At 38.9% G+C, this 13282-nt stretch overlaps 4 protein-coding genes across 4 annotated transcripts; 2 read left to right on the top strand and 2 right to left on the bottom strand.

Annotated features, from left to right (window-relative positions):
* Window positions 1-963: 963 nt before the first annotated feature.
* On the top strand, window positions 964-2631 carry LOC119079307. Its single transcript, XM_037187097.1, has 2 exons — window positions 964-1216; window positions 1274-2631. Exons 1-2 carry the CDS (start codon window positions 1110-1112, stop codon window positions 2526-2528), a joined length of 1362 nt encoding a protein of 453 aa, XP_037042992.1. The 5' UTR covers window positions 964-1109; the 3' UTR covers window positions 2529-2631.
* Window positions 2632-3755: 1124 nt separating this feature from the next.
* On the bottom strand, window positions 3756-4784 carry LOC119079306 (eukaryotic translation initiation factor 4E1-like). Its single transcript, XM_037187096.1, has 4 exons — window positions 4624-4784; window positions 4215-4532; window positions 4064-4151; window positions 3756-4003 (listed from the first exon to the last, which is right to left on the bottom strand). The coding sequence occupies exons 1-4, from the start codon at window positions 4642-4644 to the stop codon at window positions 3855-3857; spliced, it is 576 nt and encodes a 191-aa protein (XP_037042991.1). The 5' UTR covers window positions 4645-4784; the 3' UTR covers window positions 3756-3854.
* A 3112-nt stretch (window positions 4785-7896) lies between these two features.
* LOC119079305 (28S ribosomal protein S35, mitochondrial) lies at window positions 7897-9280 on the bottom strand. The gene is made up of 5 exons (XM_037187095.1): window positions 9078-9280; window positions 8928-9009; window positions 8566-8861; window positions 8445-8503; window positions 7897-8382 (listed from the first exon to the last, which is right to left on the bottom strand). Exons 1-5 carry the CDS (start codon window positions 9184-9186, stop codon window positions 7948-7950), a joined length of 981 nt encoding a protein of 326 aa, XP_037042990.1. The 5' UTR covers window positions 9187-9280; the 3' UTR covers window positions 7897-7947.
* A 1673-nt stretch (window positions 9281-10953) lies between these two features.
* LOC119079304 (ubiquitin thioesterase OTU1-like) lies at window positions 10954-12195 on the top strand. Its single transcript, XM_037187094.1, has 3 exons — window positions 10954-11422; window positions 11486-11814; window positions 11883-12195. The coding sequence occupies exons 1-3, from the start codon at window positions 11029-11031 to the stop codon at window positions 12093-12095; spliced, it is 936 nt and encodes a 311-aa protein (XP_037042989.1). The 5' UTR covers window positions 10954-11028; the 3' UTR covers window positions 12096-12195.
* The last annotated feature ends 1087 nt before the right edge of the window (window positions 12196-13282 follow it).

Here is a 13282-nt window from a genome sequence, read left to right as displayed (position 1 = left end):
TTACAATTCCTAAAAAATAAGCTCTGCTCAGAACTACCATGCCAATACCTTCTGTAAATTTTATTCAACAAGTCAATGATTCAACTCGTTTAGGCTAAACTATACTTTAGGTAAATACATAGAGTTACACCCGAGAAATGACATGATGGCTCTGCCATTTTTAAACATGTCTTGGTACCCACGTAATTTTTAAGCATCGAGTAACCTCTCGATTATAACTCTATGGGTAAATATGCAGCTCGGAAATTTCGTGACTATCAATATGACCGTCTAGTCAATTCAAGTTATCATCCGTAGCAAATCGAAAAAGTGCCCAAAAACAGCCGCACACAACTTCTCATATTAAGAGATTTAAACCTTAATGAACCACCGTTTTCGTCCTGACCTGATGCCATGCAAAATCTTTTCCCTTCGATAACGGATGCAAATGAAAACGAGAATTGAACGCCTATTTTATTGTCGGACAACACTTCAATTAATCTAAGTATTTTCAAGAGATTGATTCCAAATCTTTTACTTCATTTTTTTTTGAACATGCGTCTTGCTATATAAGACCGAATTAGTCAGACCTTGTCTTTTATTCCTGAAGTCGATATCGAAAACACGAAAATCTAAAGCTTTCTTTATGAACTTAGGACTCTCGTCAAATCTACTACTTCTGCGTGGTTTACTTTACTATGGTGTGACGAGATTGTTTCAATATCCAAATATGTACAAGCGATGTAGCCGTTGACAATGCGACTTGATAAAGGTCTGCGATATTTGGTGACTTGCAACTTCATGCAATTGCATTAGAGCTGCATTGAGTGAAAATGTAGTTTTTCATTGATAAAAAAATACAATCGCTAAAACGAACTGGTGCGCATACGTTATTTTGTACCAGCTGGTCACATACAATTCCAAATGGGACCAGCTGGTGCAAAATAACGTATGCACATCAGTTCGTTTTAGCGATTGTAATTCAAAATTGACGCGGATTCGATAAAACCAATAAAACTCGTCCAATCTTTCTTATCTGTTTCCTAACATTGTTCTGAATGACAGTTCCATCGACAAGATTGTGTACGGTATTCATAATCGCCGGTTGAACAATAATCATTTTACACAAAATGAGTGAAATTAAGACGATAAACGAACTTCCATACGAAATTCTTATCAAAATTTTGAAATATCTAAGTTGGCCGGACACTGGGAATGCAGCTTCGACTTGTAAATTGTAAGAATTCTAACGTAACCTAATATTTGCAATTTCTCTTAACAAAAATGCTTTTAGATGGAAAGAACTTACAGATGATTCATGTTTGTGGTGTGTGTCATTGAACTATCTAGTACACCCAGACCCAGCTAAATTACGCTTTTTACGAAGAACAAATCGCAAATTTCACACAATCAAAGTACGTGGAGTTTTACGTACTTTGGAGGACTTCCAATTAATCAAGCTATTAGGACATGCAGTGGTCAAACTGATTTGGATTGGCAACTATGAAGCGGATGTCCGGAAATTTGGCGACTTGTTGCATTGTATGCCAAACTTACAGCACATTTCATTGTTTGGTGGTATTTTTGAACATTACAACGACGATCCGCCGCACATGCGCAAATTGAAAAGCTTGGAAGTGAGCAATTGTGTAGGCAGAATTCTAGAACTGTTTCAAAGAGCCAAGCTGGAAAAGTTTAAGCTTCATTTACAATGCGAAACACCTATGGGTTTGAGGGAATTTCTCTCGTCTCAACCAGATATTGGCACAACATTGATTGTTGAGCATATTGGCACGGGAGTATCAAGACGATTTTCGTTAAAGGATTTGAGTGAATTGAATTTTAGGCTCAGCAATTTGTCGCTGACCAGTGACAGATGGGTAGATGACTCTAATGGAATACTCCGACTATTGAAAGCTAATGCGGAAACACTGATTGAATTGGAATTAAGTGGCCATTTGAAGGACTTCATTTACGAATTCCTATTTTCGCAGCTAAAGAGATTGAAGTCACTCAAGATGAGCGTTTCAAATGCACCGAAAGACATAAGGTTCTACGAAAGGCTTGATATAAGCCACCTGAACAGCTTAACATTAATCGAGCCTCCTGTGCACTGTGAACATTTCTTCATGCGACTTCCGGATATTACAAACTTGACGCTACTGAGTTGTAGAAAACATTTCTTGAGATCAATTTCCGACAAACTAAGCGAACTGACAACACTTTCTCTCGATTCGGGCAATCAACTGGCAACCGATCGGATTTTAATTCCAAGTATCAAAACTCTACACATACGCACCCTCAGTCACAACATCGACTGGGATGGCTTCACGAAAGTCAACGATCAGCTAACTGAACTTATCATCGACAACGTTGAAAGGAAAGAATTCCTGAATGTTCTGGACATTCTGGACATTACGAACAACACAAATTTGAGAGTACTCAGTATCGGAAAGTGTTTTACCCCTAGTGATAGTATGTTGAGGTTCATTCGGAGTAATTGTCCGTTGTTGAGAGTTTTAATTTTGGGCTCGGAAAATTTTAGTTGATGTGTTGAGTGATTCGTAGCAATGAAAACTTATTCTTATAAATTTAAAAAAAAAATGTTTCCGCTGTACGGCGTTATCGAAAAATAAATGGCTGTCCCCGATCTATGCAAATTTCGTTTTAGGTTTGGAGACATCAAAGATGAAAAATCAATGGATCTACTCAATCAGAAAGATGGATACCTTCCAATTTGAATGACGAATTTTCCGATTGAAAAAAAGTGTTGAGCGCTGAAGCTACGAAGACCACACACAGCCTTGAAAAATGCGAATCAAGAATAGGATAAGTTGAAAATAATTTCGATTGGCGACCTTCGGGACGAGGAAAACTGATTGTACATATACGGTTTGGTCTTTATCTCTAGATCTCGCTGACTCATAGGCAATTTCGGCATTTCACTCGAAGCGTTTTTATTGAAAGCTCGCTTCAAGGTAAGTATGAAAGGTAATCCTCAAAAACACACAGAACCCACAGCACTCATAGACTTAAATTCACTCGCAACTAGGGTTCCGTAACACATCATAAAATGTCAATCAGAACTGATGTCAATGTGAAAATGGCATGGAGCTCTGTCGAGCTAGAAAATCGCCATTTCGGTTTTTAATTCCATTCCACACTTTTGACTTACGATTTCGGTTGAAACATAATGTATACACTTGGCCCCTCGCTGGCCTTTGTAGCACTCAGTGACAAAATTCGTCGAACAAACGTTTTTCACATCGGGTAGCGTAATAACGCACCATGCAAATGTTTCAAACCGATACTGTGTGAGCTACTGCAAGTTCGAAGCTAATTTTAGAAATTGAGTCATAAGAAGTGACAGGATGCGACTGACACACCCGATGCTGGAAATTTCTAGAAAATTATCGGTTAATTCTGACTTATATTGGTATCGGTAGCGGGACTAGTTCTAAGACTTTTTATTTAAAAAAATTCACATTGGAACATCTGGTTGGGCAACTGTAGCCCTAAGTAGTCGAAAAATCACGATTTTCAATGGGCGATATCTTCGAAAGCAACCGTGGAAGTTTTGGATTGTTGATGTTGATATGGACAGAGGGCTACAAGCCCTATCCACCACTAGTAACTGATTTTTTAGATGTTGTCTCTAATGGCCAATTTTTGACCATCTTTTTTTTGCCCATCTATCCGTTGCAAAACAAAATTGTTCCGGCGCCCATGGACAATTTCTTCCTCAATACCGTGATTATATTATACAAACAGCAAGTGTCTGGACTAACAGCACAAACGATTTATTTTAAAAAATTTCGTTACCAACAGCTGATATACCTGAAGTGTTGAATGTTGTTCCTACCGGGCCACGTTATTCAGATCGTATACAACGGTGTTGTATTTTTGCTGGCCGAATGGACCTCGTAATATAGTTTGAAATGAGAGTCCAGCCGTAGGTACTCCTTCAGCTTCCGTCCGATCGCCATAACCGATTTTTTCTTCTTTGCATCACTCGTCCAAATCGCTATCCATTGAAATATACGTTTTTCAAGTGATGAACGATTTGAATACGAAACACACTTACAGATTCTGTCACCACCGAACCGAACATTCACGACTGCTCCGTTTATGTCCTCATGAAATTCGAATGGTTCACCCATGATGCACAAGAGCTGCAAATCATTACGAAAATAAAATTTGGCAAAGGGGCGCACTATCATAGCCGGATGACTCACAGTATCCAACCAGAAATCGTCCAACTTCGTTCGTCGATATTGTTTATCTACATTTAGTAGCCAACGGCCGCCATTTTTGTTAGCAGCGTCCTCCCACATCGGTCTGATATCATTTTTAAACATCGAATAATCGTCACCCTGACTCAGTTCGGACGGTTGGCGAATGTGGTTGTAAATGCTCCAGAAATCTTCGACCATATCAAATGTTTCGACTTTCGACAGCATTTCTTCCCACTTTTTCTTTTGATCTTGTTTCAAATACCACATCGTCCATCGATCATGCAATGGATGCTTGACGATGTCTGACTGCATTTTTTGCTGAACATTTTGGATAACGGAAAATTTATTTCCTTTTTTTCTGGCAAACCGAATCGCATGGAAATGCTCTACTCGATAGCATTCAGCTTACCTGTTTGTTATGTGCTGGCATCGTGTTAGATTAAGTTTTGTAAAAATGAACTGAACAAGACGGTCATGTAACCGAAAATCGACTGACACGATTGAACTGAAAACACTGCTCGCTGACATAAATGATTTTAGCAAAAGGGTTGGCCAAAACACTAAATGTTCTAAAACGGTTACAGTCACTATCGACCAATGAAAGTGTAAAACAGGTATGGTCTATTGTCCGCTCGGAGGACATACAAATTTGATTTTCGTACTTAAACGCACTCATTTTCATATTATTTTGACATAAAATGTGAGTGTGTTTAAGACGAATTCGCCGATCGACCATACCTGTTCTAGACTTTCATTGCTATCGACAACAACAACAACAACAACAACAAAAAAACGCAATGACCTACGACCAATCTGGACGTTTAGTGTAAAATGAAGGAATATTCCATGCATTCCATAACTAGGGATAAAAAGTTGAATTTCGTGTGAATTTTGTTCATCCGAGGCTCTAGCTGAGATCAAAAACACTTGGAAGCAAGATTTTTACTCGCTAGAGCTTTGGGAAACTCGGTTTAATCGACTTACACTAATGTTGAAACTTGGTTTACTTCACGTACACTAACGTTAAAACTCGTTTTCCGGGGCCTTCGCGAGTAAAACATTATACATGCTCGTTGGGAAATTTTTAATTTGACTTGTGGGATTAAAGCCTTTGCCTTCGGCTCGGGCTACAAACCTCCCACTTGTCAAAATAAAAATTTCCCAACTAGCATGTAATGTACTATTCATGATCAGGAGTAATACTCTCTCTAGCAAACAAACTCTCAGCTATCTGTGTCAAATTCACACCTTATTTCTTTGTATTCTACATTTTAACTGACTGCGCCGTAATGTACATGTAAATTCCAAAGGCTACTTGATTCTTTCACCATCTTAATAAAAGTAATTTGGTTGCTAAAGAGGGTATTGTCAGGAGTTATGTAATGGATTTTAGATACTGAGCGCGTGGAACGTACATGAAGCATGATTAGTATGGTTTTCAACGCATTTCGTAGTTCTTTGCGTATCTGTTTTGGACAACTGATTTTAGCCACTTTTGCATGTTGTAGCCTGAACGAAGTCAAGGCCTTGAATGAAATGAGGGCGACAAGCGAAGGAAAAGTGGCTCAAAGATACTCAAAAAACCTCACTTTCGGCCCACAAACATGAAAAGAATTTGTATTACGAACTACTCGAAGCATATCAATTAAAATATTTTGATTTGATTTTTTTGATATTCGCCTAGAACATGGTGCCAACAAAGCCAACGAAAAAAGCAGTTGAGTGTCTTAAATGAAATCAGAAAACAGCATCACCACGAAATATAATTTATTCCATGCCCGCCCATCATAATACTTCATTACACTAATATAATTACGGTTTATTTTAGGCTCACTTCGTTCGGGCTACAACTGGCGAAATTGCCTAAAATATACCGTCCACAACAGATACGTAAATAACTATTCGCAATAGGCAAGTACATCTTTACTTCAAATATCTTGTGAAATTTGTGTTCATTCAAGCAAAAGTGCTATTAATGACAGCTGCCAAATAGCCAGAGTACTACTTTGTATGAAAAAGTTTTCCGAATTTTTTTTACAGAGCCAAAATGTGTTCGATACACTGTCCAGTTTCAGTACCCTATTTAGAGTAGCACTCATGCCACTCATGCTTGAAGTGGAACCAATGCAACTTGAGTTATTATATTGGTAGATTCTTTCATTACACAACTGATCTGTAGTATAGCTATACGACACAGAACTGATTTCGGTTATAATTCACATTCGACAATGATGGAGTTTTGAAATTTTTCTTGATTTTCGACCCTTTGCATGTAAAGTTCCATGTATACCTTTCTGAGGCTTGTAGCCTTGTACAACTCGCGAAATTTCCTCAAATCAATCGTCCAAAACATGTTCGTAAATGACTAGGCCCCACAAAAAAAAATTTCAGAATAAAGGGAACTTATTCCTACATTTTCAAACAAGCAACACTCCAGTCTCATTGTCTGCTAAAAGACGAGTAAGAATTTTTCGTTGCCTTTGTTAAGAAAAACGTCATATGCAACTTGGTGATAAGTGCTTTTTAAGGCACACGATGTGTATAGTCATAATGTCACACTCGGTCTACCTCGCTTCGCTCTGGTCGCAAAGTAAGTTCTCACTCGTTAAAATTTTTATCAAATAAGACTATTTTCGCAAATAAATCTGCTGAGAATTTGTTCCAGTTGCGCATAAATAAGGTATAAGGTATGCAGCTCGTGTGAATTACAGCCACTAGTTGAAACTTAATTTTCTTCTTTAATGGATACCAAGATATGTATCACGCAAAAAATTCTCTTTGAAATAAGTCCCAGATTATTACTCAAGTGTGTCCCAGTCCCACTGACAAACTTCATTGGAGTGTTTTGAACGGTTCACATGTTTTTAAGGTGTCTCGTCGTTTGCAATTATTAATTTTGCTACTCACGTTCTCTGTGGGTTGTGAACCTCGGTAACTTCAGATCGACGTGTTTTACATTGATCTATTGCGTTGTCAACCTTGCTTTGGTTCATTTTTAATCCGTCCACTCCAATTTTTGGAATCTTGTACACATCATAAAACTAGAAAAGCAATTCTTAATTTTCGTCACTAAGATGAGAAAAGTTTTTATTTTTTTAACTCTTTTCGATTCTACCTAAAGATTGACATCACCCAACGATGTTTCGAAAGATTGTGGATATAAAATCGGAGGTTTTTGCTCTGTGCGACACCTTTGAATGAAATACTAACTTGAACCTCAATTTTACGCTCTGTTTCGCCGCATAATATATTTCCGTTGTGAGTTTTTGACCAATTCGATGATATTGGCGTCGTTGAGCGAATAAGAAATGTGCAGTTACAGCATTTCAAAGGTGAATGGGAAGAGTTTTCACCAAGTTGAACGGACATGTCAATTAGCTGGAATTTTACCATTTGAACGCAACTATTCCGCAGCTTTCTTTCACTCCTCGGAGCGGTCCCTACCTTTCCATTTGTCTGAACTTGATCGTCAACGCGTTTCATATTTTGTTTCAATGCACCATTGAGTCTTTGCGTTGATAGTAAGGTGTGTGAAAATTTCAAGCACCATCAGAAGTGGCACTAGTGAACCAGCACAGATTAATAAGTTCCCAATCCGTCTGTACTCTGGGACGAACAACTTCCACCTGACACTTCCACCGCAAAGTTACAGGCTTTCGTAGCGAGTCTAAAACGCTGCAACTCATTGAAAATCTTTTCTTTATTCTAAAGTACAACTCTACACCCAGCTCTTCTAAGCTGCCGTTTCGTAGCCTTTCAAATTCAACAATTTTAGAACTTCTCGTTTATAGTCGTTGACGTTATAGCTGTTTTCGCCTTCATTGATTAATGTTTCCACGCACTGGCCATACTCCAAGTGAGGCGACGCCTGATCACCGGTAATACCCCAGTTCAATATCGCTTCGGACGATTCTTTCGACTTGTTACGCGACCAAATGTACACTTCCATATCAGCCTCGGATTTGGTGTCTTCCCATGGCTCCTTCATCCACGATTCATGGAATAGAGCTGTGAGCAAGTACTGAGCATAGTCGTAGTTTTGCTTACGCAATGGACACCGATCGGTAACGATTGTTAATTCGTCCGTTTCTGGATTGTATCGTTCGCCCACCAATCGCAGAAATTTGTCTTTAGCGTGCTTGTCTAACTTTAGTGTTGACAATTTCATCTGGAAAAGCGAGTTTGAGCTAAAATCTCATCGGATGCATTCCCTTCGCTCAATCAACTCACCTTAATACTAACAATGCGAGAAAGCGGATTTCGAATGGTTGGTAATGCATGGCAGTAGTCTTAATGCACAAAAAAATTAGTGAAATCGAGTTGGTTATGGAACAGTCTGCCGGTTCATTACCTGATGTTATAACGTCGATGGGAAAATGTTGTGCAATCTTCTCGTCCGTTTCTAAGTTAGCCGGCCAAGGTGTACAGAATTTCTTCAGAACTTCGCACTGGGCATTGATCACCGGTGGTGTTAGATGGAGAAAGTTCGGAATTTTCATCAGTTCAGCATTGGCAAATTTACCGGGTGACGCGGTATTCTTCGGCACATAGCCTTGATGAAGGGGCAGAGGAACCGTTGCAGGATGAAAACTTCGTGGACCAGGCCATACACTACCCCAATCTTGATCGACAGCCATTTGCTTCGACCTGAAAACGGATCGGAAAATGTGAAATTCGACGTTTCATTGCGTGTAAAATAAGCAATTTAGTCACCTAGGTGGTGGTACAGGTGGCCTGACATATTTCTTTCTGACCGCAGCAGTTCGTTTCTTGAAAAAGTTCAATGTTCGGAATTCTGGAAATGGAGAAGTTACGGAATGTTCACAGACATTTGCGGCATACAAAGTGTAAGGTTACACGAACCTTCATCGCTTCTCTCATTTTCGGCTTGGCTATTGGACGCAAAGCGTCTGAGCACAACTCCGTTGGCACAAAGACCATTTTTCACTGAAATGCCTCGGTAGCACAGCATTTTTATCACAAATATCCACCTTTTTCTGCTTTAATAAAAACCGACCAAAATATCAACTTCATGTGTGCCTATGACATTTTAGACAGTTCAGTGGGTGCGTACTTTTCGTGCATACTTCAATACAGACAGTGATGACAGATGCTCATTCAATCTGCCGAGCTGAAGACGCAGATTTTAATTTTGTATTTGCAAGACGAAATTTTTGTTATCTGTCTACAGTATACATGCTCGCTCATTTTAGTGGCAGGGTCATCTGTGGTAGGTTTTTTGTGCTTCGGAAGGCTAAAATATTGGTCCTGTTTTTTTAGAATTCTAATAAATAGTATCTTTTTTACTGTTCTAACCAAACCAAATGCCTCGCTTCTTATAATTCGAAAAAACGATTTCAATACTTTTGCCTTCCGGACCAGAAAAACTCTTTACAAATGAATTTAAAACTCTTCCTTCAAAATAAGCATGCCTAAAGTCTACAGCCTGGTTAATACATCCAGCGAAAATAAAATTTGACAGAAAATGTTTGGCCATTTCTTCCGTTCACACGAAAGCAATGACACTACGTCAGGCCTCTCACACCTCCTTCTTTTTCCTTATTTTTATGGAAACCTCCTTATTTCTCCTTATTTTGTTAAAAAAAACCCTTATTTTCCTTATTTTTTTTGCAAATTTCACCGACAAAAAAATAAAAATTCATTCGTTGCGCTTTCACTTTTTTTTAAATTGCTTATTTTCGGACTTATAAAGGTCAAAGTAAATGGTATTCCCGCAAAACAGTGGTTGCAAAACGGTTTTTTCGATGTGACTGAAGCAAGAGGCAATGAATTAAGTTGTTATTAGGTTAGAAATTAGGGCATTAATAGACACAAATTTTGGTTTTGGTCACCGGTTAGTTCCGATTGATCTCATGAAGTTATATTCGAAAATAAGGTCGATTTTAAATTACAAAAAATGACTCAAGAAAGCTTTCACCAGGATTTCTTAGATAATAATCCGCTGAAAGTTTTCTGTAAAGATGACTGATTGATTCCATCAGAAGGTGTCGGAAAAAATAGGGAAAAAGAATATGAATTGTATGCACCCCCGTGAAACAGATCAAGCCTAAAACCTCTGCTAATCAAATTACTATGCGCAAATATTGATTGCAATCTTTAGGCTATAGTCTATAGACTGCTAAGCTTTTGAAGGATACCATACGCACCCCTATTCGGTTCGGTAAATATCAATTTTCGTTGCTCAAAGTCGAGTAAACTCGGTCAACTCCAAAATACAGGAAAAATCAATTTTGTACTTTTCGAACAGACACTTTCAGTTCATGACCAATCGTTAAATTTGTAAAATTTCGAAAATTTTAAGTTGAAAAATTTGAACTTTTCTCCTTATTTTTCCTTAATTTCAACTAACGATTTCCTTATTTCTCCTTCTTTTTGTGCTAAAACCTCCTTAATTCCTTAATAAGGAGTCCGAAATTAGAGTAAGAGGCCTACACTACGTCCATACATTCTCTGTCAGATTTTTATTTCCGCTTACAGGCTTACAGCAGATGACAGTTGTTTTCGTCACAATCTGGTGTTGACGAAAACCGGCATCGGTTGAAAGGTGGACAGTCACAGTCGAAAAAAAATTGCATGGAATTGCATACGCCAGTGTATACATTAAAGAACGTAGCCACTCTAATTTACGCAATGCTCGCAATGCTCTTCTCTGTTTTAGTGGCTCCTCAACCTTTTCAACCTTCAAAAAGTTGGCATCACTCTGTGTTTGACAGTAGACTGGCAGTGACTTTTTGTTTTATTGCCTTTTTTACCGTTCTTTTATCACTTTGCCACACAAAATAATTTATAGACAATGGAATGCAGCCCATACACTTTACGAATAAAGACCAAAGAAGGTCAACAAACAATAAATTTGTTGTCAACCGACAATGTGGGCACATTGAAGCAGAAAATCGCAGAATTATCTCAAATATCTTGCAATAGACTGAACATTTTGGGTGGTTACCCCCCAAAGCCATTGGATCTTACCGATTCGACAAAGTCAATGTCACAAATTGGTGTGAAAAACGGCGACACATTAATTGCAAACGAAAAGCATCCCGACGAATGCACACCTTCTGTCTCGATAGAAGCAGATACTTTGTTGGCTCAACTCTTGGCTGATGAAGAAATGGGAGCTACTGGGAATGGGCTGTTAATGACGCAAACGGTACCGTCGGACAACTCGTGTTTGTTCACCAGCATAGGTAAACTGTTTTGTGCACCTTTGTCTTGTACTTGACTGACCAGCACTGATTTCCGATTTGAAGGCTTCGTTCTCAAAGGCAAAGTCGACACAAGCTGCCATCCAATGATGAGAGAAATCATTGCTCAACACGTCGCAAACGACAAAGAGTCCTACAACGAAGCAATTCTGGGCAAACCGAACGACGAGTACTGTGCATGGATTCAAAAGCCAGAAACATGGGGTGGAGCTATCGAGGTGTCCATTCTATCGAGTCATTATGGCATTGAAATTGACGTTGTTGATGTCACAAGTGGTGTGATCAGTCGATTCGGTGAGGATAAGGATTTCGGATCGCGAGTGTTTCTGTTATTTGACGGCATTCATTACGATGCACTGTATTTGGAGTCGTCGGTAAGTTTGTCAGGTTGGCAGGTTACGAGAGATTGTTGAACGATTTTTGAATATTTGAATTTTCTCAGGTTGATCCAGTTAGGACAATATTTCCGGTCTCTGATGAAACTATTGCGGTAAGAGCGCAGCAAGTAGCCGAGGAAGCTAGATCTTCGCGTCAATTCACAGATGTAAATCGTTTTTCACTGAGATGCATACAATGCAACAGTCTTCTAGTCGGCCAGGCTGAGGCTCAGCAGCACGCTAAGACAACGGGACACACTAACTTCGGAGAAGTTTGAACTCCATAGCCATGGAGACTTGATTTGTGCAGAAACACCGTTTGTATGACAAGAGCGTCCGATGTTAAAGTTGGAATAAAAAAAATCGTATTTAAATGCACCTGTGCCTGTGGTTGTGATGGCCGCTCGAAATGTGTGTGAAAAGAAAAGACGGACAGCATGGGATACGTGACTGTTTGGATGAAACTTGTTTCATAAATAGTTCCTAATCGTTCCATCGCCTGACCGGAATAATTAGCCCAAGAGTTACAGTTCCCTGATTCAAAGTACTGACAAAATTCAGTGTGCGCGAAGAGAAGCTATGGGTAAGTGTAAAGTTTGCATCGTAAACACGAACATTTGAATTCGAATTATAACCATCGTTGCTTGCCCGAGCTAATCATGCTCGCATATACCATATGCCTATGCGACAAAATCTCAAAATTGTTTTAGGGACAAAGGATCAAGGATCATGTCCGAACGTTAGCAAAGTTTGTTTTTGAGAACAAAGGAAGATATTTGCAGCAACTTTTTGCCTTCCCTTTTAGTTCCAATGATCCGTAAACTTCGTCTTTTGTATTTTTGGCATCCGTATTCGAGATTCAACCTTCTGCTTTAGATCAAAGTTTTAAAAAAATGGGATGCACTACCTTTTTTGGGATATGGGTGTAACGGAGCTGAAGTTTATCTTCGTTAACACTATCATTGTCATTGCTTCCGATGAACGATGAAACATCATTTGGGACGAGGGGAAAACTGTTCCGGAAAGTCATGGTACAGAGTCCAGAAGAGTCACTACACAAATACACGAAACGGCATAGTGTTACTCTCAGCTTTACTCTCTGTTCCATGCAAAGACAAAGTCATGGTATATCGTTTTTCGAAGTAATTGCGATGGGAATTGAAGATACCATCCAAGGCGTCACCCGAAGGTATGTTTTGATATGTTGTAGAGGGCAAACGTAGATCACTAAATTATCAATGATCAAGGTTAAAGGTGAGGCAAGTCCTTATGTCATCACTTACAAAATATTTTAAATTGCTCTTGGTAACGCATTCTGTGTCTGAACTCAAAACATTTATCAAAGAGAATTTTCAACGAAAAATAATGGGTCAAAGGATAGACGAAAAATTGGTCATAAATTACGGAATTTTTCTTCCTCAGCATGAAATGGTGTATACGCATCTGTTGTGGACGGTCTATTTTA

This window comes from Bradysia coprophila, unplaced genomic scaffold (assembly GCF_014529535.1).
Source record: "Bradysia coprophila strain Holo2 unplaced genomic scaffold, BU_Bcop_v1 contig_324, whole genome shotgun sequence".
NCBI lineage: Eukaryota > Metazoa > Arthropoda > Insecta > Diptera > Sciaridae > Bradysia > Bradysia coprophila.
Note: the sequence above shows the minus strand (reverse complement) of the source record. Positions and strands in the feature narration are given on the sequence as shown.